The 26,302-nt window shown below is 36.6% G+C and overlaps 3 protein-coding genes and 1 pseudogene across 6 annotated transcripts in view; 2 read left to right on the top strand and 2 right to left on the bottom strand.

Annotated features, from left to right (window-relative positions):
- The first annotated feature begins 5,440 nt into the window (after positions 1-5,440).
- Positions 5,441-9,278, top strand: LOC139779337 (Golgi resident protein GCP60). The gene is made up of 4 exons (XM_071717676.1): positions 5,441-6,309; positions 7,040-8,142; positions 8,256-8,315; positions 8,421-9,278. Exons 1-4 carry the CDS (start codon positions 6,108-6,110, stop codon positions 8,526-8,528), a joined length of 1,473 nt encoding a protein of 490 aa, XP_071573777.1. The 5' UTR covers positions 5,441-6,107; the 3' UTR covers positions 8,529-9,278.
- LOC139779336 (uncharacterized) overlaps positions 9,209-26,302 on the bottom strand; it is a 60,200-nt gene continuing 43,106 nt past the window's right edge. For 3 of the 4 annotated variants that reach the window (XM_071717674.1, XM_071717672.1, XM_071717671.1), the window contains one exon: positions 9,209-25,683. In XM_071717674.1, the coding sequence (XP_071573775.1) occupies positions 25,020-25,683 (664 nt within the window). In that variant the 3' untranslated portion in view covers positions 9,209-25,019. The remainder of the gene's footprint in view (positions 25,684-26,302) is intronic. The other variant, XM_071717673.1, reaches the window with a different exon arrangement.
- Positions 18,288-19,724, bottom strand: LOC139779344 (uncharacterized). Its single transcript, XM_071717684.1, has one exon. The coding sequence runs from the start codon at positions 19,722-19,724 to the stop codon at positions 18,288-18,290; it is 1,437 nt and encodes a 478-aa protein (XP_071573785.1).
- On the top strand, positions 21,270-22,744 carry LOC139779345 (uncharacterized; annotated as a pseudogene).

A 26,302-nucleotide genomic window follows, 5' to 3' on the forward strand; every position in this document is an offset into this window, starting at 1 on the left:
TCAAATGCGATAGAAAGAAGCGACGGAAACGCGGAATCTAGTTACTTTCTTTCCGCGTTTCCGCGTTTCCGCGCTCCATGTAATGGCACCCTGACGCTCGACGCTGGATTCGAGCGTCAAATCTGGTCACGTGATTAGATTCAGCCAATCCAGTGGTTAGGTTATATTTCGCGTCCCTCTGAATCTATGGGCCTGAGCAGAATAGCTGACTTATAATTTTAAGACAGTGTTTTATGCTTTAAATCTTTGTTTTTAGCAACGCACAATACTGTCTTATGTCTCAAGTCTTACAATGTTGACACTTTGTACACTCGTTTAAGACTTGAGACACAAGACAGTATTGTGCGTTGCTAAAAACAAAGATTTAAAGCATAAAACACTGTCTTGAAATTATAAGTCAGCTATTCTGCTCAGACACTATAGGTGCGATTTCACGATGACGCTCGACGCTGGATTCGAGCGTCAAATCTGGTCACATGATAGATTCAGAGGGACGCGAAATATAACCTAACCACTGGATTGGCTGAATTCGAGCGTCGAGTGTCAAAGCTAAACACAGTTTAGCTTTTTGGCGCTGTTTGACGCTCGAATCCAGCGTCGAGCGTCATCGTGAAATCGCACCTTAATGCTAAGGCTGCGTTCGGAAACTTCACCCGGGTGCACCCACCGAGGCTCACGCTGTTCGGAAACGTTCGGGTTGTACCAGTGTGACAGAGGGAGCTTTCCAGCAAGCGACACAAGTCGACACAGGTATCGTTTTGTCTTTGTTACTCATTGCCAAAAAAGAAAGATAGAACGACGTTTGTGTCGGCTTGTGTCACTTGCTGGAAAGCTCCCAGAGATGAAGTCGTTCGGAAACTTCACCCGGGTGCACCTCAGGAGGAAAATTTTCCACCAAATTTCAGGGTGAATGCGGATAACTTATTACATTTGGCGGCATTTTTTAAACTGTAGCAATAGAGTTTCTTCTTCTATGGAACTGTTTCGAATAGATTCCAATTGAAATTATTCCGTTTTCCCTAAAAAACAATAGAAATCTAGGGAATAATTGAATTTCGATCGGAATCCATTCCAAACATTTCCAGTCGATTCTAGTACTAAAGGGATCGTGGCGACACTGATTAAATCGACATAGAACATTAAAGGTTAACACTCTGTTAACACCAAACCAACATCCAACGATGAAGATCAATCTCCAACCTACACTAAACATTGAGGCTTAATCCCCAACCTACACTTATCATTGGCCTAGTTTACACCGATCACTTGATACGCGTATTAAATAGTAAATAACTAGTAAATTAGTTTGATTATTGGCTAATCAGCTCAAATATACTATTTGATACGCGTATCAAGAGATCGGTGTAAACTAGGCCATTGAGAATAAACTCCCAATAAACACTCATCATTGAGGATTAAACCCACAATTTACCTAAACCTTAATGGTCAACACTCAATCTACACCTAAATTTAAGTGTTGACACTTAACTTTGATGACAAACACTAAACTTACGCCCAAATTTGAGTGTTAACTCTCAAATTTGGGCGTAAGTTTAGTGTTAACACTCAAATTTGGGTGTTAACCATGAAAGTTGAGTGTACTTTTTTATAAGGGTAGAAGAGAAATAAAAATTTATAATTAAAATTGTTAGAAACGTAGTTTGCTTTGATATTTAGAATCAGACGCAACTAATTAAAAGGTGAGATTAAAATTGAAAAGTGTATTGCAAAAAAACATATTCTCTATGGTGAATATACGCTTAGATAAGTAGAATAAAAATAAAAATGTCTATATTTAATGTACCCAGTGAAAACAATCTAGTCAAAATGATGTCAAAATGAGTGATCAAAATGACGGCAAAATGATGGCAATATGACTGCATAACGTCCCATACCATGATTTGACTGTCATTTTGACGTCTGTTTGACGTCAAGAATATAAATGCAGGATTAAAATTAAATTATATTGAATGAGAGCAAAATAAAGACGAAATATGTTACATACGGTACAACAGTTTCACAGATAAGTTAACATTATGATTATGAATTTCAAAAAACAATAATATGGAATTACGAGCCATCACTTGGTTACTTAATACGATTAACCAAAGGATTATGATAATGTTTCTGTACCATGAGTCGCAATGAAGCCTTAAAAATCAAATAGTCTGTCAATGCTTGTTGTCTCAGGAAACTCCGGATCCCAAAAGCCTTAAAAAATTTATTATTTATATTATGTAACATAAAAAGTGATAATAAAATAAAATATTATACCGTCTGGTGTATTTGGTCGCTCATATTTGTGTCGATGTCGCGAGCATTGATTCTTCCGTTTTTATTCTTCTTCTTTTGATAATGACAAACTCTTATAATACTAAAAATCAAATATTGTCGCAATACTTTAATAAATTTTTCTTTCGGACAAAATACGTCCGAACCGGTTCGCGCACGTTGAGCGAATATGGCAGTATGGCACTGAACGACGTAGGCGACGTAGGCGTCAGATGCGTCAATTGCGAAGCAAATAACTATTCGATATTCGGGATCTAGTATCGATACATGTAAATATCATTGGCTGAAATATCGATACAAAATGTCGATATTTCAGCTACAAAGTATCGATATTCGCAATATCGATACAATATCGAACATCCCTAGATCCTGCAGTGACAGGTGAACTTCCTCGATGTCGATAATGTCAACCTTTCTAATTTTATTTTCCCTATATCTGTCTTTGATTGATTGATTTTTATTATGCCATAGTCAATAGACTTTAGGCAAATCATGAATTAACAAATAAATATATAAACAAAATATAAACAGAAATATGAAGTACTATGTAGCTGCTGTCGACATGCATTCGGCAGTAAATAAAAATAGAAATAAGGCGAGCAGGTAACACACCTCTGGCGGAGGACGCGCCGTAAGCATATAAAGTGGAAAATAAAGATTGAAAATACAGAGAAAAGATTAACGGAAACAGCCCATGTCTCCGCAAAGGATGCTACATGGCAAAGATCAATACCGATTACTAGTAAAATTAATAGAAAGCAGGTGATACACCCCCGGCGAAGGACGAAGCAGGCATATAGAAAGGAAAAAAAATGAAATACAAGATTAAAGCATGCTACTCGTCCTCCGCAAAGTATGCCACGAAGAAGCAATGGATATAAACCAATTAATAAATTCGCAAACAGGAAATAAATCGCAAGAATTATAGCATAAGAACTTAAGACTGAACTTTTGAGAGAGAGAGAGAGAGAGAGAGAGAGAGAGGGAGGGAGAGAGAGAGAGAGAGAGAGAGAGAGGGAGAGAGAGAGAGAGAGAGAGAGAGAGAGAGAGAGAGAGAGAGAGAGAGAGAGAGAGAGAGAGAGAGAGAGAGAGAGAGAGAGAGAGAGAGAGAGAGAGAGAGAGAGAGAGAGAGAGAGAGAGAGAGAGAGAGAGAGAGAGAGAGAGAGAGAGAGAGAGAGAGAGAGAGAGAGAGAGAGAGAGAGAAGGGGGAGAGAACAAGGGAGATAAATATTTTAATAATTTATACATAATTTGTAATTAAATTGTTATTCGTTTCTTGTTATCTTATTGCACACTTGCAACTTTATTATGTCTCTTATTCTTTACGTTTTATATATTTCGAAAATATACAATATTATTAATTAAACCTATATCTTGTCTTAGCCTTAACTACTGTTGGCCGCAAGCGAGTTCCGACTTTACTACACTTACTATAACTTTCAAGATGATACCTATAAAATATTCAATGAAGATTGTGATACCTGGTCGAAGAAGGTAGCGCTATGTACAGGGTAGCGATCATGTAACTTTTTCCTTAGAGCGGAAACGTGAAAAGTGAAAAGTTTCATGTAACTATCTCTTTCTATTGGTGTTGAATAGAAAGAGATAAACTTTTCACGTTTCCGTCCTAGAGGAAAAGATACATGATCGATCCCCAGATCTGGAGGTCGATTCTGTATTTTGAGACGAGGTGAAAATTACAAAAGTGAACAGATTTACTAGATTTCGACAAATGAAATTGTAGATTCTCTAGTGAATTTCCTCACTTTTGTAATTTTCACCTCGTCCCAAGATACAGAATCGACCCCCTGTTCTTGGTGGCCATTATGATCACGTTACATAAGTATCCTGCATTCGAAATGAGATGATCAAGCATTGGAGAGAAAAAAGCTAGAAATGTTTTTGTTTTACTCATTCTCACGTTTCTTTACGAATTAAATGACAAGGAGAACAACCCGAATAGCCAAATCTGTCGAAAACCGAAATTTGAAAGTGTGTACAGCAACGTTTGTCGCGACAGAATGTCAACAGAAATATAACAGAATCTTTTAACAGAATATAATGAAAGATCGACCATTAGAAACCGAGCAAAATCTGTCGTTTCGTAACAATTTAAATAATAGTATTCCATTATATATAGAATAAAGTATTTTATTTAGATGTTTACAAAATGATAGATTCTGCTCGGTTTCTGCCGACAATCTGCTGTCAAAACAAGAGTTTAATTTGGACACAGATATGATACCAGATCCGTTGCGATATCTGAGCAAATTTGCTGCCAATCTGTTATACTGCAGGCAGTTTGCTGACTGAGACGACAGTCTTGAAGAGAAAAGATGCGCCGAAATAAGTCAGCTATTCTGCTCAGACACTAAGGGCCTGAGCAGAATAGCTGACTTATAATTTTAAGACAGTGTTTTATGCTTTAAATCTTTGTTTTTAGCAACGCACAATACTGTCTTTGTCTCAAGTCTTAAACGAGTGTACAAAGGCTGCGTTCGGGGAGCGCGCTATTAGCGCTATTTGCTTATTCTATCCTTGTTCTACACTTGATGAGCGATAAAGATAGAATGATGCAATAGCGCTAATAGCGCGCTCCCCGAATGCAGCCAAAGTGTCAACATTGTAAGACTTGAGACATAAGACAGTATTGTGCGTTGCTAAAAACAAAGATTTAAAGCATAAAACACTGTCTTAAAATTATAAGTCAGCTATTCTGCTCAGGCCCTAAGAGTAAGACGACTGATGCAAAGGTGCAAGTTATTTTCTTAAAATCGTCGTTTGAATTTATCGTTTTCTTGTTCACCGGCGATCCGCGATGTCAATGGCATCGAGATCGATCAATTTTTATTTATAGAACGATCTTATTGATGCCATCGACATCGCGGATTGCCGGTGAACAAGAAAACGATAAATTCAAACATTTCAAACGGATTATCTGTCTAACGTATCGCAGTTGAATAGGTACTCCTTAGATTGTAATACCCCAGCGAGAGTTTCTGTTCTTCCATAACTTTTCTATTTATTCCGTCTCATATCGAACCGTGCGCGTTACCAGGAGAGAAAAACCACGCGAATCGCCGGAGGTCGCTAGACGTATGTGTATAGGTACATACATGTAAAGACATAAATATGCGTCTGCGGGGGGCCGGGGCCAAGCGGCCGAGGGTCAGGCCGGTCAGGCGTACAGGAGCACCAAGGTGCACGTATCTACTCGCCACGACCTCGACCCGCCGCGAGATACAACACGGGTGTATGTATGTACATACATACATACATAACATACAGTACCACAAGTATATACCGTGACAGTACGCCGCCGGCCGCGTCGAGTCCACGTTCGCGTTGGTTGCGCCGTTTTTCTCGGCATTTTTTGCTCCGTGTCCAGCAGATCAGCCAGAACACTGTGTTCTCGAGAATCTCGAGTATCATACTATTCTGATACGCCGTCGTTTACGTTTATGTGCATCGATCGTACCAATGGATTTAGTCCGAATATAGTACTTGGTACGCGTACTAAACGGTCGGTGTAAACTAACAATAAGCCAGACAGTCCAGACACAGCCACCCGCAGCAGCGTCCGGCGTCGTGATCATTGGTGATTTCGTCGCGCGTTTTATTGCGCCTTTATCGCGTGCGCGAACGTGTTGGCGCGCGCGCGCCTACAGATCTTCGTCATGTCGCTCACGAGATAATGCTGGGCTGCTGCTCGGCGATCGTGTTCCGACGTTGGACGAGGACGAGAGCGAAAGCGACGAGGTTAGGCACGCGCGATTTATATCAATCTTCGATCGACGTGTCAAACACGAACGCAAATGGCGGCCGCTGCCGAAGAGGATGTGTCCACACTCGGCGAGCGGATCGACGAGCTGAGCATTTCCGCGACGGAAGACGACGAGACGACGGCGGGCAGGACCGACGGCAATGACGTGGACGTTACGACGAGGAGTTGCGAGCCGCGGCTCTGGGGCTTCGAGACGCGAGAGCTCTACAAGCTCGCGATCAATTTCTACAAAGGTGAGCGCTTAAAAGTTTACCTACTCGCGTGGTACCTGTGCCACCTCGTCGCGATACAACGCGACCACATTTATTTAGATCAGACATTCAATTAAACTACTGCGTTAAAAATCTTTCATGTTCCTCTATGCAAAAATTTATTATATATATATATATTTTTTTTATACTTTTCCATTGCCGTGCTGATTTTTATAACAAAGAAAAATGAATGAATTCCGATAAAGATTTTTATTCTAAATGTTATGTATTAAAGATAATAATACAACTGAAAGATGCATACAACAGTTTCTATTTCCTTGTCAAATAGTTGCTAATTTTAAATGGTATATTTTGTAATAAGAATTGTCAAGTATAGAGAATGTATATATCTATATAAATTTTTGTGAGCACTTTCAGACTTATAAAATGCACTTGTAAAAGTTTTTATATAAAATAAGATTAGAGTTCTCTTGTATTCAATGTATAAGTTTGTAATATGTGTGCAATGATCATCAATTGTTGACAACAATTATCGTGTTTTATCATGAAAAATGAAATTATAAGATTCTGATGTAACATAAATATGAATGTTGACAAATGTACTTAAATATATGTTTAAGATGTAACAAGTGTTAAAAGAATATGTAAATATTCGATATTATAAATTTGAGATGTATCAAGTAAATAAGTTACATTTAAGAAGTATCAGAATTTTTGACAAAACTATTACCGAAATATTTATTTTATTTAGAGAAAGAAGGCAAAGCTGTCCATCTCTCTTACGAGGATAAACTGAAACTGGTGGCGTTCACGCAACAAGTGACGCATGGAAAATGTACAGCTGAAAATGCACCACCATTAGGTGTCCTGGACATGATCGGAAGAGACAGGCGCTTGGCATGGCAAAATCTGGGAGATATATCGAAGGAGCAGGCGATGGAAGGATTTATAGTATTGCTGGACAAACTTTGTCCTTTATTCAGAACTGTAGTTGAAGCGCAAAAAAGAGATTTTGAAGAGAAGCAACGGCTTAAGAGAGAAGAGGAGGCCAAAAAGCTGGAAGAGGAAAAGAAACTTAAGGAGCTAGAAGAGGAGAGGAAGAAGCAGGAGGAAGAGAGATTGAAGGAGGAAACTCAAAGGAGGCAGATTCAGGATGCTTTGAATCAACAAACGTATTATCAGTTCAAAATATACGCTGAGCAACAGTATCCTGGCAATCCGGAGCAGCAGGGCGTTTTGATTAGGCAATTACAGGAACAGCATTATCATCAGTACATGCAGCAACTTCACCAGAACCAGTTAGTTATTGAGGACCAAAATGAGGAGGAAGAAGAGGAAAAGGAGAAGAAGACGAAGAAAAAGAGCGTACAATCGGAAAATGTGACGTGCAAAAATGACGATGACGACGATGACGTCAACAACAAGGATGACACGAACGAAAATGTGAATGATGAAGATTCAGATGAGGTGGAGGACTGGCCGCCCATAACTCCCGCAGAGATGTGGACGAGAAAGGGCGTGGAGGAATTTAAGCAGACCATCAAAAGGGAAACGGGCGACGCGGTCATCAAGGTCGGCCACGGGGAAACTGTCACGGTGCGAGTACCGACGCACGAAGACGGTACGTGCCTGTTCTGGGAGTTTGCAACAGACGGTTACGATATTGGTTTCGGGGTTTATTTCGAATGGTCGAAACCAGAGACGAATCAGGTGTCCGTATACATAAGCGAGTCGGAGGAAGACGAGGACGAGGAGGAGTACGAACCGCGGGAAGATCTAGAGAGCGGGTCGGTGAATGGTAACGCCCGACCTGAACGTAGAACAACTACCCCACCTATAAGCGTTATAGTACCCGTGAGTACTCAAATACCATTAACATTTGTATTCGTTTGCAGATAAAATTGCATAATTCCAATTTAAGTTACACAAGTTTTGTACTAATATATTATTTTGTGTACAATTTAAAGATATATAGGAGAGACTCGCAAGAGGAGATTTACGCTGGAAGTCATCAATATCCAGGCGAGGTAAAAGCATAAGAAAATGTGGTTTATTATTTAATCGCACGTGTATGCATACGTGTTTCGCCGAAGATAATTAATTATTTATCATCGTTACTGTTCTGCTTGCAGGGAGTATATCTTCTGAAGTTCGACAATTCATATTCGCTTTGGCGAAGTAAAACGCTTTACTACCGAGTGTACTATACGCGGCAGGGTTTCACGAAGAATAATAATTAGTCTTTACGTTGCATATCGAGACGAGATGTATAACGAGTATATGTTGTTGAGCACTAGCCTTGGCATAATCGTCTACTGATAACGTTAGTCCAACTGAATAAAGAATCCCATCTGTCCTATTTGTTTAGTTCGCGCGAAAGCAACAAAACTGTTCACATACAAAGAAAATATATATTTATTATATAGTTAAGTAAGAACACGATATGTTCTGTAAAGTGGCAAAAGTGTGTGCGCGAGGAGAAAACCGGATTCTAGACTGTCCTCGAGAGGCGAGAATTCCTATGAGGCGTGTGTGTCATATGTAAATTGGCAATCGACTCTTCTACGTGCATAATATTGCGTACCTGCGGCGATTTTTGCGTACACCATTCCTCGACGCAGGTGGCGTCATCTCTTCGCGATTTTTGACGAAATTTTCAAGTGTTCGTATCGGCGCGCCAATCTTTATATCTATGATGGTCTCCGTTTTTTAAAACGAAGAATAAAGGCTGCGTTCCGATATTCACCGCCAGTACTAAAAATCTATAGTTTACGTCACATACACTATAGATTTTCAGTACTGACAGTGAGTAACGGAACACTGCGTGTACACGCACGTTGTATATCTGTATTATCTATGTGAATACTGGCTTGTGGAATGTTTTTTGCGACTCGATGTTATACAAACTTTATCACCTAGCTTAGTTCACTGTCATAGCTTTTATTAAAATTATCTTATTTTTCTTTAAATACATAGCAGCAGAATGCGCATTTCTTGTTTTATTCGCATTATAGCGACAAAGCTCACCCCCTTTTCTTCCGTTTTCTAGTAATGTTTATTATACTACGTAGCCATTTGTTTTTATAGCAATATCGTGCGATTTATATTATCCATGATATTGTTAATGGTAATGGTAGTGATAATAATAATAATAATAATGATGATGAGAATATATAGTATATGTATATCCTGTAACACATCCAACTATAGACGACTTACACTAACGGGTATGCGTGCGTGATTCCGCTCTTATCGCATTTCCATTTTATCACGTGTTTAGCTTCGACCAGAGAGAAACCTCTCTACTTCGACCTATAATGACATTTAATTAGAAGAGCACTTTTTTTAGACGGCATAAGTTTTGTATCGTTAATTTGTTCGAAGACAGAGCGAAATCGATTCCGTTATGCGCGCCTTAAAAGTACACGTGGATTGTCCGCGAGTGATTAAGGTAGTTCTCCGGTCCTTGTACTAGAGAAAATCTATTTTCTCTAGATTTTCTTGAAACTGTGAATATACGTTAATTTAGGTGTGCTTTATGCGTAGTATAAACTTCGGTACCTCTTGCGGTATAAAAATCAAGATACTGAGCTTCAAAGTTTCAACTTTTACTAAATTTTGGTAAAAATTGAAACTTTGAGGCTCAGTATCTCGATTTTTATACCGCAAGAGGTACCGAAGTTTATACTACGCATAAAGCACACCTAAATTAACGTATATTCACAGTTTCAAGAAAATCTAGAGAAAATAGATTTTCTCTAGTACAAGGACCGGAGAACTACCTTAAATAAACGTCGATTAAACGACGGAGTTACCCATTGGCTCGTTATATTTGGCTCGTAGCGCGATAGCTATATATACGTACATACATACTCATGTAAACAGCCTACTCAACAAGCATACTTTCTCTACTCCCTAAGCGTCAAGTACGTTGCGTCAAGTACTTCGCTAAAAAAATACGGCTTCGTTGTACGAACATTTTCAGTAAGAAAGCTATTCGACGTCTCTCCTGTTCTTCTGGAGCGTGTTTTGCTATAGGATCGAACGTGTCGTCGCAGTGTAGCGCATTCGACAAAACATCATGCAGCTCGCTCGCGTGTACTTCGCAATCGCTACGGCGTAACCGTGAATGGCAGTCAACGAATCTCGAAGTTCTACCTCTAACGACGATGCGTTCGCCTTCCTCAATTCTCGCTGAAAATTTTAAACGATGCAAAGCTCCCGCTTTTAGCGTCTGCCATCGCACCGCCTGAAGATCGAATGGAAAGGCTCGTCCGCCGTTCAATCTAAACGCGATAATAAAAATTACGATCTTCGGATATTCACAATACTCGCTACGCCGAAAATTAATTCGCTATATTTCCTCGTCAGACTCGTCACCCTGAGATTCTCGTGGCGGCCTCTGGCTATCTGTAGTGCAATTCTGTAACTCGTTATGCCGTCGTTATGAGCTATAACGACAATTGCGCAGCTTTTTTACCATATAAAATATCTGCGCAACGATAGTCGATACCTCATAACGAGTTACAGAATCGCACTACTGGCGCGTTATGAGCTCTCCACTTATTGTTTCAGCCCCGACGATCGGACGTATAAAACGTGATTGTAGAAACCACTTTAGAACATTTCTAGAAAATTTACAGGTAGGTACGTACCGATCTATCCTTTTTAAACATGTGTTTAGAGCACCGAGTGTAAATTTTAATCAAAAGTCTCTCGATACTTTCGACTTTTTTAAAATCGTTTTTATATATCACATTTGATCGTCGTGCTCCTATAATTAGCATTTCGGGCTGAAACGATCCGGTAAAAAATTTTTCATATAAAAATATATAAATTATATATAAAATATATGTCTATATATGATTTCTTTTTCTTGTATAAAGAAAATAAAACATATATATATAGACGATATATAAAACGAGAATGTATGATAGACATTATATGGGCACATTTTCTCTGTTTATATATTATACAGGAAAGAATTAAAAATAATTAAAAGGGTAATTTTTGCATTGCGTTTTTATAAAAAGTGAAGTTTGAGGAAATGAGAACAGTTTTCCTATATATATATATATATATAATTATATCGTCTATGAATAAACAATACCGCATATATAACATTTTTCTTCAAATGCACTTTTTGGCTTCGATTGTTCCGTATTATCATTCTACAGGTAAGATCGTAAATGATTATACATATTATTTACAGATGAGTTTCAATGTTCATTCAAGGATGTTCATTACATAATAGTTGTTGTATATTTCACTTTGGGCACAGTTTTTTGCCTCTCCTGAAAACTTTACTAATTGTTACATATAGACGGTATTGTTAATTCATTGACGACATATAAATGTAATAATCGTATGTGAAGTGTGATATTATATATAGAACATTATATTATAATATTTCGCCATTTTAGCCGGTATTCATAGTCAGATTTTTATTATATATTATAAGATCGTCTTAAAGTTTACCTCATAATTGTGACAATTTAGAAAGGAAAGCGTCTCCGCAAGCCGCAAGCATATCTTCTGTTCTTCAGATCTTGCCGGAAGCTCGCCAATGGCACAATGTTCAGTCTATTATATATACGTCTATAGTTCATCTTTAGCTGCATCGTAGCCAATAAAACGAGTCGTACAACATCTAAAGATAAACTTAAGACGATCTGAAATATAAGATCTGACTATAAATATTGGCCTTTACATATCTTTAAAAAACACAATGCAAAAGTTATTTTTCGAATTATTCTTTTTATTACTTTTTCTATAAAAATTATTCGAAATTATCCAAGAGAAAGAAAAAATATCTTATATATAATTATATACATATATTTATGTATACAATTTTATATACATATATATGTATATGTATATAATTATATATAAGATATTTTTTCTTATATATATATATATATACATATTTATGTATATTTTTGTATGAAAAATCTTTGACCAAGAATAAGTTATCACACACTATTCGTGACGCATCGTTCGAGTCTTCAACACGGACGTAATGTCTATATACACAGAGTGTCCCAAGTTTCTTTCAAATTGATCGAAGAATCCATGTAAATAAAAAAATGCGCGTAAGGACATTCCGTGTATCTACGAAACAGCTTCGAAGCAGCGACTTAAGGACGACTTTGAGACAACTCTGATTAATTTAATCGGTAATTATCGTATTCAGTAATGCCTGTAGTAACATAAAATTGACAATTTTTTGTTCATGCGTAGGGAAAAAAGATGAGAAATAAACGATTTGCAGAAAATAATGGAAATTTTTCCGGAGTCAATTCCATCGGTTGGATTAATCGCCGATCAAGTTAATCCAAGTTTAGTCGAAGTCGCTTTAAACTTTGGACTCGCGTTAATTCCTGCGCAATGCTGCTCTTCTTTTTAGCCTTAAGATTACGAATCCAAAGTATTATACGTATAAACACGATGAAGGCATATGTTGGTAAAACGTGTGCGTGTATGTGTATGTGTGTTGAGCACGTGCACCGCTACGCGCCGATTTTTTGCGATTGAAAATGAAGTTTATCAAAAACTCGGCGCGTCTTCCTGGTCATTGCGCGTACGCTCGCATTGACAATAATAACTGCGTGCAGTGTTAATTAATTGAGCTATCGCTTAACAGATTACTTAATTAGTTCAGATTTACTTCGCTTTATCCTCCGTAGGAAAATGCGCAACTTATAAGTATCGCTCGACGGATCTATGCATAAAACAGTTCCGTAATGATCGAAAAACTGCGCGCACATAAGAAAGGTAGACATATATCTCGAAAGAAATCGCCAATAAAATTCGTTCTACGACATCAAGCTTCTTATCTTGAGCTGCTCGGACTTTAAATAACAAAAAAAATTCTTTTTTCCTTCGTATTATTGTATCTTCTACGAGCAATATTGCTAAATGAGGATTTTGAAAAAAAAATAATTTGGATTTCATACCTTTTTAATTCTTGTTTATCAAATTTTTAAGAAAAAAAGAATAAATTTCAATTCCTAGAACGAATTTTCGTAAATCTTTATCGTTTCATCTATATATCTTCCGTAGAGCTGTTTGTGGCATGGCGTGTACGCGAATTTAAATACAATTCGTAACAAATGGTAACAAGTGGAATCTTCGAATCATCGTTTATATTTAAACGTAACAATGATGACATATGAGAAAACCGAAAATGTGAATATCGCTATGCATCCGGTACATTCTTATTAGTTGCCAGCATTTCAGTTTATTTGCGAAGGCAAATATAAACGAGCAACTCTCACAGAGACAATAATATTAAGATAGACAATAATATTATTAACTAATTTCATGTATAATATAAATTTCTTTATAATTTTTATAAGTAATTCTAATAAATTGTTATAATTAATAAATAAAAGATGACGATTTAAAAGAGTAGGTATGTAATAGAACATCGAATTCTTTTACGGAATATATTTAATGCGAATAAATCGGCCGTATTCAATCAAAATGTACAAAATACTAGCAAATCTTGTAATATTCGCGAAATGTAGGCAATATATAAACTTAAACCTAAGGATCCATTAAACGTTCGATAAATGATAACCTAAGGAAACATTGCTTACGATAACACCTCGACAGCTTGCATACGTAATTGACTCTCGACGTTTTGTAATAGCGTATACGCCTAATTGTAAATTGCGCGTTAACTTTCAAATTGGCTTGGCTAAAATAGCGAGACACATTGTCTCGAAAGATTAATTGTACGTGGACTCACTTCCGAAGCGCGATCGTAGTTTCGTTTGGCGCGCTCTGTCCAGCAATCTGGTTTCTATTTGTTTTGATATATACTACGCTCTATATTCGTTTTGGTAAGTGCATTGAACGTTAAATGTAGTTATATCCAATAATGTAGTTCAATAAAAAAATAAAATTTTAAAGTTGAGAGAGCGAGGACAGGAGGGAGAGAGAAAGAATGGAGTGAGGGAATAAGGAAAAAGAAGATGAGCAAAATTGGAAGAGGAAGAGAGGGGTTAGAGGGGGAGAAGAAGAGGCGGAAGGAAGAGACGGAAAGAGGGAGAGAGGGTGGGAGGGGGAGAAAGGGAGGGTGGAAAGGAGAGGGGGGGGAGAGAGAGAGAGAGAGAGAGAGAGAGAGAGAGAGAGAGAGAGAGAGAGAGAGAGAGAGAGAGAGAGAGAGAGAGAGAGAGAGAGAGAGAGAGAGAGAGAGAGAGAGAGAGAGAGAGAGAGAGAGAGAGAGAGAGAGAGAGAGAGAGAGAGAGAGAGAGAGTAATGGAACTCTTAATGCATCCGGAAGACAGAAAAACTGATATATGGTGTAGAGATAATATAAGCGAATTGAATTAAATTTAAAATAGGATAAGTTTAAATTAAGCTAGTTGTAAGAATGTATATAAGCAATTATATAATCCTAAGAGAAACAAATACATACATATATTATTCAGATATTTATAACCCTGATTTTAATAAAATTTACCGTGTTACTCATCATATGAAAATCTTTTGTTTCATTTAAAATTGAGTATGTCATCAAAACTTTTAACCCTAAAACGGATTTTGTGATTAAATATATTGCATTTGTTACCTATATTCCGGAAATAAGTATAAATTAAATCACAGGTAGTTTTTACATTTTTTACTTGCTTATTCAAAGGATTTTTCAAATAATTGAAAACAAAAACATCAAAACTAATAAATTAAAAATGACGAAATTAATATAGAGTATATATAAATTTAAAATTTTTGGATTTTTGCTCAAACTTGTAATATAAAAGTTTTTTAGATTTCCGAATATATAAATTTTAATACTAAAATTGTAAGCCATATAATGGATAAGTTGTTCTTAAAGCCTTAATTTTCCATCTTTCTGATAGTGATTATAATGTAAATCTAGTATAATTATAAAAATCTTGTTAATCCTAATTTACGAATTTTTCAAAATTATAATTTTAACAATATAGTTGATTTTAAATGGAATTTTTTACATTATAGTGTATTTAATAAATAAATAAATAAAGTTAATATTTGATAAATTAATTTAAGAAAATGTCTTTTTTTTACTAATTTAACTTGAAATTTCTACAAATCGAGCATTTTTGAGATCTAATTGTATCAAGTATAAAAAGAGCTAAAAGAAATAATCATTTTTTCTTCTAGATTCTTTTTGTTAAGTCATAAATCGCAATAACTTTACCATAATATTAGTGTCTAGAATTTCTTATAAATACCTTTTAAGGCTCACTTTAAACGATTTATATCACTTAAAACGATTGTTTGTACCGAGATTCAGAATAGCATCCTATTTGTAATTTATATATACCATATAATGCAAGAAGCAATGGAGAAATTAGAATATACACATATAGAGTGACAGATAATTGGAAAGTTGTTGAAACTAAATAACTGTAATTTTATAATAAGTAGACAAAATAAAATGAATTAGAAACTATACCCCGTAGAAAAAAATCAGTCATGTTTATTAGCAGGTGGTATAAAAAATATACATATATAAACTTGTAAAATAAACATAATAAAATGCCAAAAATTTAGCCAAAGAGTTGTATGACTCAGTAATATCAGAAGATCTCAGGCATGATTGACCATTTCGATGAAATAAATTAAAATCTCTTGAAAGTCTTCAGACACAGTTATAGTCATCAATATTAGATAAAAATATTTAATAGTTTTCAGAAGTGCTTCAATTTAATAATAATTATTATGCAAGTTTATAGACAGTCATTATTTCAAAAATATATATCACTGTGCTATGTAATCAATTGAATTATTGACTTTCTTTATAATATTTATTTTCAAGTATATGTATATCCTTTTTGTGCCAACAAACACGACGTTTTTTCCGCAGAGCGGTAGTTAATTTAGGTAATTAACTATACCACTCTGCAGAGATAGAGCGCCCCTCCCGATTTCAATAATTTTGAGATATGTTATCCAAGGTCATTACCCTGAGTAACCTTCAAAAGGTTTTAGCCGGTCATTGTTTATTAAAAAGTTATCAATAAATAAAGTTTAAGAAATATAATAGTTTGTATTGTGTTAAGGGAAGTAATTTGCTGATATGTGTGTATAAGCAGTACACATGTAGACGGGGGGAGGGGCGGTAGCCCCTCTCCCGTAAGCAGAAGTGGGTGGGGGTGGACCTAAAGTCATGTGGAAAGTTGAAAAACCCAAATCGTACAATGCTGTCCAGAGTCCAGAGAACCATCCACGCGAAGCGAGGTCCACACATCCCACCCCTGTTTGCAGGGCGAAACGAGGTCTATCATTGTACGGTTCAGGTTTTCAACTTTTGCTAAATTATAGAACTTATATATTTTTTACCTTCTTTGCATTACCCAGAAATCACCACGTGAAGGTAAGGCAAAGTCAAATTCTTTTTAACTTTATTGTTTTTTTTGCTTTTCTTTTTTTCACTTTTTTGTTTTCTTTTATGTTTTTTTATAAATATATCGCTGAAATCAAGATTTTGGTAACTTATTCGCGACAAATGCAGTTGATGAGAAGTTATATGCGTTCTCGAAACCTCAGGACCCCAGTCGCAATATCGCATTATTGACAAATGTAAAAAACAATTCGGCGTCATGCGCTAATAATTTAGTTTATTTTTCATTGTTTTGCGGGTCAAGCTTGGACGTCGCAGACCGGGTTGAAGAGCCTTGCGGACTGCATCCGACTCACGGGCCGCTAGTTGTATATCCCTGGGTACCTATTCTTGAAATTGTTCGTTATGAAACGAATTCGTTTATGAACGAAAAGGTGGGGATTTCCCAGTTGAGCGCCAATGGGAACTCAGTTGACGCAACTTTTCGTTCGATCATAAACGAATTCGTTTCATAACAAACGATTTCAAGAATAGGTACCCAGACCTATAAGAATAGTAGGTACTCTGATCTATAGTGTATGTATCGTAAACTATAGATTTTCAGTACTGGCAGTGAATATCAGAACGCAGCCGCTATGTGATGACCTTGATAACATATTTCAAAATTATTGAAATCGGGAGGAGCTCCCTATCTCTCTGCATAGGGTAACTCCGATATATACGCCGCACCTAAGGAAATCTTAATTTATCAAGTACTATTTACTATGTTTAAGGCAAATAAATTATACCAATAAAAACTTTATATTGTCTACTATTATAAAAAATTAGAAATATAAAATATTTATCCTTTGTATTTAACAAAAAAAGAACTTTTAGAAACACTTGCATTTTTGTCATATATCCCATAAGAATGGGATATATGACCATTCATAGATGGAATATACACTTTATAAAAAATGTTACAAATAATGTTTATAAATAAGGCAATAAAATATCATAATAAGTTATAAAATGTGTTTAAAAAGTTTATTAAGGTATAAGAATGATAAACAAATTATAAAACTATAAAATTTTAAGAATTAATTTCAAAAATAATCCTTCGCCAGTAATAAAATAATATAAAGTATTTATTAGTCGGCCTGACTGGCAATAATTGAATAATTATAACGACGTTTCGACCTCTATTTTGGGTCCTTATCAAGTTATGCTGGAACATTATCGTCACGTAAATTGCCGGTAATACATTTAAAGTGGATACAATGCCAATTACAAATTCAACTTACATGGATCAATGTGCGTCAAAAGTTATAAAATTACAAGTCATCATTAATCTTTAACGGGGCGGTTGAACAGAATGTAAACTTCGTGAGGCATGACCGTCACGTGTGGCGCCCGACGAATGACTGATAAATTGTGTCATGTCGCGAATAATCACAAATACATAAAACAACATAGAGTGTAAAGTTTAAAGAGAAGCTATTATCCGATCGTAAACCAATGGCAAGTTTTCTGTGTCCTTCTGCAAATTTATAGCGTCGGTATGTTTTTTAATTAATATCATTTCGGAAGTTTCACGTTTTTTGAGATTCTGCTCCTTGTGTAAGATCATGGCCTCTTGCCATTTAAAATTATGGTCAAATTCTATTCTATGCTTACTGACGACCGATTACTGACTGGAATGCTTGTTAATGTCCGCGCAATGCTCTTTAATGCGAGTCTCTAAATGGCGCTTGGTCTGACCAATGTAACAAGCATTGCAATCTGAACAATCTAATTTGTAGACAACGCCCGTGCATTTACTATTCTCTAATTTGTCCTTCCCTTTTTTAATTAGTGCGTCAAGTTTCTTTGGAACGGTATATAGGGTACTCAAGCCGTAATTGCTGAAAATACGTCGTAAACCCTCACTAAAAGTTTTAACATACGGGATAGGAATATAACTTTTGAGATCAGGGATATTGGCTCTATCCGCACGGTTGTCAGATTCATCGTTATTTGGCCGTTTGTTAATTTCAGCAAGTCTTCTTAGAATGTGTTTATCCACGAGAGAAGCCGGAAAGCAATTGTTCAATAAAATAGATTTTATCAAATTGATGTTATCGTTGTGAAACCGTACGTCCGACAGAAGTATGGCGTGGTCGACCAAGTTGATGATGGTATTAATCTTGTATTTTAAAGGATGACTCGAGAAGTAATTAATATAACGACCAGAAAACGTTGGTTTACGATACCAATTAGTGACTAAACAATTATCGATTCTGTAAACAGATATGTCCAAGAAATTCAAACAATTGTCCTTCTCCAATTCATACGTGAATTTGAGACGTGGATGATAATTATTAAAAGCCAGGACAACATCATCCAGTCGTGATCTCGGAATACACATAAAAATGTCGTCAACATAACGGCGAAATATCTCGATATGAAAGTCAAAGGACCGAAGGCAGCTAGTTTCACAGTCATCCATCACAATATCCGCCAGGATCGGAGAAAGGGGGGAACCCATTGGGCTACCAAAAATCTGTTCAAAAAATTCCCCATTGAAAGAAAAACTGGTAGACTCCAAAATCAGCCTAATCGCATGCAAGAACTGATCAAGACTCATCCGAGTCTTTCCCGAAATTGCATCCCACCTTTTTTCGATTCCGGTCAAAACAAGTTCAATGGGTATGTTCGTGAACAAAGCAACAACATCGAGAGAGACCAGGATGTAGTCAGGAGGGATGCTGTATTGTTTCATGCTTTTCACAAACGACCAACTGTCCTTGACATACGAATTCTGTTTCGCGAGTGCTTTATCTAAGATATTGTGTAGATAGGACGCGATATTATATGACGGGCTGCCAATGGCCGATACAATTATGCGTAATGGGTAGCCATCCTTGTGGATCTTCGGGAGTCCATAGCAACGTGGAAGGTTGCCGTTCGTACAATTTAGTGTGTTGTAAACTCTTTTGTCAATAATATTATTATTTAGCCATGACTTCACTAAACAATTAAGTTTTGAAGTTATTTTCTTTATCGGGTCTCTATTTAGTTTTCTGTAAGTGGAAGGATCGTTGAGGAGCGAACTCATTTGCGAGTTATAATCATATCTGTTCATAATAACTGTAGTCTGACCTTTGTCAGCGTTCGTAACTAAGAGATCAGCATTGTCTCTGAGATATTTATTGCAAACAGAAAACTGTGAAGTAATGTAACGGTTGATAGAATTAAACTTTTTATTTGTTTTTATGAAGTCATGTAGCGAGTTCGAAATTAAACAGCGAACTTCGTTAACTTTTTCATTTGCGAGCATGTATTTAGCTTGTTCAAAATTTTTAATCTAGAACAATTTTTGAGCGGTCATTTTTGTTATGTTGGTTAACCGGTAGTCCGAACTTACTACCCAGATTTAGTATCTTTAGTATATTTTCAGGAATCTGTTTATTGCTAATGTTAATAATCCATTTGCTCGTGTTAGTATTAAGGAGAGCATTGAATTGTTCATTGTGTTTAAATTGTAGATTGTTGAATTTTCTAATCAACTTGTGTTTGGTCAAGTTATCAAAGTGCGCTATTTTATTTTTATTAAGTGTAAAGAATTTTGTTATGGTATCCGCGGGTAAGGCGACATACAACTCATCTTCAATCCCCTTGACATTCAGACCGTAAACAAGAAATCATGTAGTTGATGTCTTTGATTTCTAGATTCAACAACCACCGTTGACAACGGTGCTTGTACTTATCCAAAGAACGACGTAAGCGCACATCACTTAATTGAATGTTATACCGGAGGTGCAGGATGTGAGGGGAGAACAATTTTATTTTAAGATCTATTTTAAGAATTAAGAAAATAGTCGAAAGATAGATGCATTAAAGATTATTGTTATACGATTCAAAAAAAGAAGGAAAAAGAACACATAGGAGATTACAATTTTTGCAGAGTGTCTACTATAGCATAAATCCTGCACGCTCAAAATGCCGTATATCGCGAATAGATAGAATATACAAAATATCAAGCTAAATAAAGAATACAGGAGCTATGCACTTATATATTTGATATATTCCACCTTTTACTATATCCCTCTACACTCATGTATCATGAAATAACCATTAAACCTTTGACATTCCCTATAGTAATCATTTTACGTAGGTCATAATATGATCGCGCTATTTACTACATTGAGAAATCGATTCAACTCATGACGATTTCGTTAATATTAATAGTAAAGAACTGAAATGACAACACAACACTAACATGGCATAAAGGCACATAATAACAGAGTGATCGCGAGCAAACACCTTCATTTTTTTTGCTTCTATTTTTTTAACTTCTGTGACATAAATCCCCGCGCGGCGTAAATATCGGAGTTACCCTATTTAATTTATTCAGGATAGAGATCTGACGCGAATTATATATCGTTTAAAGTAAGTTTTAAACATTCTATTATAATTCGCATAAGATATTATGATAAAATCCTTTTAACACTTTATAAAAGTAATAAAAGTGCTGTTCCCCCCTCCGAATGGATTTATCTCATCTTGGAATGGTGGAAAGGCATAAGGTCGCACTCAGAGGTGTAACTGAGTACAATCTACGAAGAGAAATCTCCCACACAAGGTATAAGCTATACCATACCGATTGCTGTGTGGCGCAAGGGGAGTTATGTCGAAAACGGTGCCTCCCGGATACCGTGTGCCCTTCGGGAATACGAATCAAATTCAGGGCATTCGCGACTCTATCCGGATGAAATCGTGCGATCGCGGTATTTGTGGGACGAAAAATAGAATTTAGTTTCATTTTGTTCCAGAAATAACAATAAAGGCCCCCGCACAATGAAAAATATAAGGAACAAAGAACAGATATTAGCGATTAGAAATAAGAAATCAGGAATAAAGCTGGTGTAGCATTAATACACGGCTTCCAATAAAATCTATTGCCTGTGTTATTTATTGTTTCTGTTGCCTGTATTTTTCATCGTGCATCCAACTTTATTCTAGATTTTTTAGTCCTAATCGCTAATATCTGTTCCTTGTTTCTTATATTTTTAATTGTGCGGAGGCCTTAACAATTGAAATAATTCAAACAAAGTCCTCCAAGATATGGTTTTCCTAGGGAGCGAACGACTGGAGGAGTCCCCAGTTGCGGAATCGGGTCTAACTAAAACTCGAGTTCGCTATAGCAGCGCTGCCAGACGTTGTTATAAAAAGCAGCTGCAGAGAGAAGGACAGGCTGAAAAAGCCCAAAGTCCTACTCTTCGGATACAAAGGACAAAGAGAGAAAGATATGGTCAACATCTGACACGTAAAAGCGTGTCTTTTTTTTATGCCACAATATTTCCAATCTGTCGGACAGTCACCCAGGCAAGAAGCCCAAGGTCATTGATCGAAGATTATGTCCTTGCGCCCAAGCGATTAAGAGCATAATCAGGATAGCCTTCTAGAACGAGGGCTAGATGTCGGTGAAGTGGGTGTGATCAGAAAGCTGATCAGCAGATCCTTGAACTTCAAGAGTGCGCTAGTTCCCACCTTCATAAGAAATTCCTGAGAAAGAAATGGCGTAATCATCTTTATATAAATGCGCCAATGAACAATCAGCGGATTAGCTAAAAAGCCTATTCACCGAAATCAAAATCAGGGATATTCCTTTCGATGCATTGCCAGCCGATGAGCTACCCAAACACCATTGGTACATGTGGAAGAACCTGATTTGTCGGTTGAGGAGACTTTTATCTTTCTTCGACAGACAAAACACAGGTCTGGTAGCCAAGTCGTCATAAGGGAGAGTGAAAGCAGGGATGTCAAGTGCGTCCATGTCGCTGCCTTGATCAGCGGCTTCTCCCTGGAAGCCCTGAAAAACTGTTTCAAGCCCTTCTGCGGCTTAGGTTGAGTAACTGTAAAGTTGCTCGATAAAGAACGCAGAGAGGATGTAACGTCTGGTGTTACAAACAGAAACTGTTTGAAAGAGGGCAGGTCTTACCATCCCGGTGCTGTAAAGTCAAACCAATCAATACAAAGTTCACTAAACTTGAGGTCAGTTTTCTCTATTCTGATTGATTAAATTTCTATCCAATCTCAATCCCAATCCGTAGTCTGATACGGGCTTAAAACGACTTGTATCACAGCAAGAGCGCTGATTAAGATGCAGTAAGTAGAACTTAACAATTCTAGCCGGATGCATAGCTGTGATGTAGGCAATATTAGCATTAATTCAGGAGCCATGGCTCCTGAATAAGACTAGGCGCATATTATCGACTCTTTGCGTCGATTGACAATTTAGTAGATCATTAAAAAGCTCAGAGTTATTATGAGAACGCGCTTACTCATCAACTTGATATCGACTCGACTAAAAAGTCAAAAGACAGCTTGATAACTTTTTGATGAAATAAGTGTCGATCGACTATCATCGATCGTGTTACCACGCCAGAGTATGAAGTCATGTATATTATCGACAAAAATATTATACTTTCTAATACATAGGTTAACCCAGGTAGCAGCGAGTGACGTCAAATGACGTATTAATAACGTCTTAATGACGTCTCTAACATCAATAAAATAAAACATTATTAAGACGTCTTTAGACGTCATCCTGCTACCTGGGAATTAACACGAAAAGCTCGTTAAACTAGATACACTCATTCTGTAATATAGTTCTCGATTAAATTGTTTAGTTGATAAGAAATCGTTATTGGTGCTCGACATCGATTAAACAGTTTAGTCGATGTAAGTCGATACTATGCGCCCAGTCTAATTTTATCAAGATCTGAAGAGCTATGGAACTATTTTCAAAGACTATTTTCAAAAACTTTTTTTAAATAAAGGTAAAAGAGTTTCTGAAATAATTTTCTTGACTCACTTTCATTTGACTGGTCCTTATATACATGCATATACAGGGTGTCCCATGACTCGAGGTCTATACGTTAAGGTAGTGTTATTGAAGTCATTTAGAGTTGAAATTGTTTAATAAACATAATGTCCGTAAATGTTCCTAACAGAACTACAACCATTGAAAGTTGATGTAAATATTTAAAAAAGGAAAGAAAAAAAACATTTAATTTAACTTGTTTATTTACAAATTCTGTTCAAAATTATCTCCTGCAGATTCAATGCAATGTCTTGTCCTCGGTAAAAGTGATCTAACAGCTCGCTCCACCATGCCAGGAGAATTTCTTATTTGCATTGCTGCATCCATAATTCTGTTCACAAGTTCATCCCTATTGCGAGATTGTTCTGCATAAACTACTGACTTCATATGCCCCCAAAGAAAGTAGTCCAAGGATATTTATATTTGAAAATGTTTCAAATATTCATATTAACTTTCAATAGTTGTGGTTCTGTTAGGAACATTTACGGAGATATGTTTATTAAACAATTTCTTCTATTAAACTCTAAATGACTTCAATAACACATCCTTAATGCATGGACCTCGAGTCATGGGACACCCTGTATAATATGCATATATAATATACATATATGTATATAATTTATTAATGTATATTAATATGTGTATGTATTCTAATTCTTTAAATAGTTTTTGTATTACACACATAAAATAGCAAAATTACGAATAAAATTCTATCCTGAATTCTGATACGAATCATAAATAAATTAAAGTGAGCTTAAAATTCTGAAACGATGATAGTTGGTATTTAACGCTGAATGCACATGTACGTGATAATTTTCCGAGCCTCTCCGATAGCCGATTGTCAAATTTCCAAAATGCGCGTAACATTGTGGTCCTCTTTCGAGAGTGCCTTTAAGTGAAGGCGCTAAGGGCAATAGCCCGCATTGGAATGTCTTTTGAAAAATGGCATGACCCGTTCGCGTATATGGTTAATTCGTAAAGTTGTAGGACGGATACTTACGATACAAGTAGCGTGGAACAAAGAAGTAACAATTTAAGGCTGACAATGAGTCGTGCCGACAGTTCAGGTCAGCAAAATCCTCAGTGACTCCCTGTCCTAATTAGATTATAGTCCCATTTATAATATTGTAGACAGGGGAGAAAAACTAGTAATCTTATTTAGGAGTGAATTGCACCGGTGCAACGATCTGGATTAATTAACTTCCAAGTTAATCTGCTGTTCCTTTTTAGATCATATGCCCATTTATCAAGATATTTTTGAAATCATATTGTAAACTCTATGATGCAAAGCCGAGATCGTTTTGTTTTATAGAATTATCCAGATATCAATACTTTCCGATGTTATATGTATATTGTACCGTTTCTGTAAACTTTGGAGCTATGATAGGATGTAAAGATATTCTTTTACTCGATATTTAATTATCGCAATGAAACATCCGATATTGTGAGTTTTTCATGGCAATTTAGAGAAACATTCTACCCAGTAGAGGAATTAACCGCGGTCATGTCTAACCGAGACCGATGCAATTGGCACCCGAAAATCAACGCTCGTTACAACGACGTTTCGATGCTGAAATTTGTCCGTCTGGCATTTTCCATTCTATAATCCATTCTATAATCTTCCACCCTGCCTGTGAAGCTTCTTCGGAAGTTCCTGTCGAGACGAGCGACCTTCGGACGCCTCTCGGTGAGCGATCTGGTCAAACCGGCTGTCTGGCGTCTTCTATTCGATAAGTACTTGGGCTTAGCCGTATGACCCTCGCGAGATCTATCATCATATTCGTTCGAGCTCGTCGACCATCTATTCGCGCGTTCGGAGAGCATCCCGTCATAGGAAGCAAATGAGACGTCGACGTTTCGATACGCTCGCGGTGTCTCTTCCCGCGCTCTAGTAGAAGTGCCCATTGGCTCGAGTGGGTGTCTGTTGTGTAAAAGATACTGGAGTTCTCTTTCATGCCAGTGCGGATGCGTGACATGTGGTAACGGATACGTGGTGCTGTCGGGCTGGAATGGATTCCTGGTATAATCGGTAGAAAAGCATCTTGCGTCTCGAACGGTCAGAGATCGACTTGGCCGAGTGAGCATCGCTGGATTGTTCACGGGATCGCCCTCTCTGGCACTACGTTCCCTCAAATTTCTCACTGGCACGATATCCTTGCCGCCGAAGGGATCACCAGGAAAGACTTCTTGTATCGGACTGGCGAAAATGAGCGTTCTACAAAGACAATATCGATTGTTCCACTCGCTCGAGTATACCGTATTCTGGAGTTATAGCAATTGATAGTTATTTCGTAACTTATGTTAGAAATGGAACTAAGTGAATATCGCATTCGGACATTATTCGACATTCCTCTTTCTGATCTATAAGCGGTAATTGCCTTAACTCCGAGTCATACATTGTAAACGTTAATTTTCAATTTGGCGGACATTAATGGCAGAATTAAAAATTATCCTGTAATAAAAGATACGAGGAAAAACACAAGATATAAAAAATCTTTAAGATATAAAAAGACTTCTATATTTCTCTTACTTTAAACAGTATTTTGATTTTATAAAATAAAAATAATTAAAAAAATAAATCAGGAAGAGTATAAATTTAACTTAAATAGTTTTCGAAAAACTTTTGAGAATTTGGAGACATATTTTAATCGCGAGTAAGAGATTGTAAACCTGAATAAAATATACAGGAGAATATATTTGTAAGGTACCTATACATCGCCAAGTTGAAAGTTAACAATGATTATGAAATGATTACCAATTAATAACAATACAGCCATAATATACCGGAATACAGCCATAATTCGCCATTACGTGGTGAGTAAGCAGAAACAAAG

Source organism: Temnothorax nylanderi, unplaced genomic scaffold (assembly GCF_030848795.1).
Source record: "Temnothorax nylanderi isolate EJ_2023f unplaced genomic scaffold, tnyl_v1.0 TNYL_tig0221_pilon, whole genome shotgun sequence".
Classification (NCBI taxonomy): domain Eukaryota; kingdom Metazoa; phylum Arthropoda; class Insecta; order Hymenoptera; family Formicidae; genus Temnothorax; species Temnothorax nylanderi.

Coding starts and splice junctions, on each gene's coding strand:
- LOC139779337 (XM_071717676.1), top strand. CDS start 6,108: ATGGCGGCCGCTGCCGAAGAGGATGTGTCCACACTCGGCGAGCGGATC. Junction 8,143..8,255: donor CTATAAGCGTTATAGTACCC/GTGAGTACTCAA, acceptor TACAATTTAAAG/ATATATAGGAGAGACTCGCA. Junction 8,316..8,420: donor GTCATCAATATCCAGGCGAG/GTAAAAGCATAA, acceptor TTCTGCTTGCAG/GGAGTATATCTTCTGAAGTT.
- LOC139779344 (XM_071717684.1), bottom strand. CDS start 19,724: ATGAACAGATATGATTATAACTCGCAAATGAGTTCGCTCCTCAACGAT.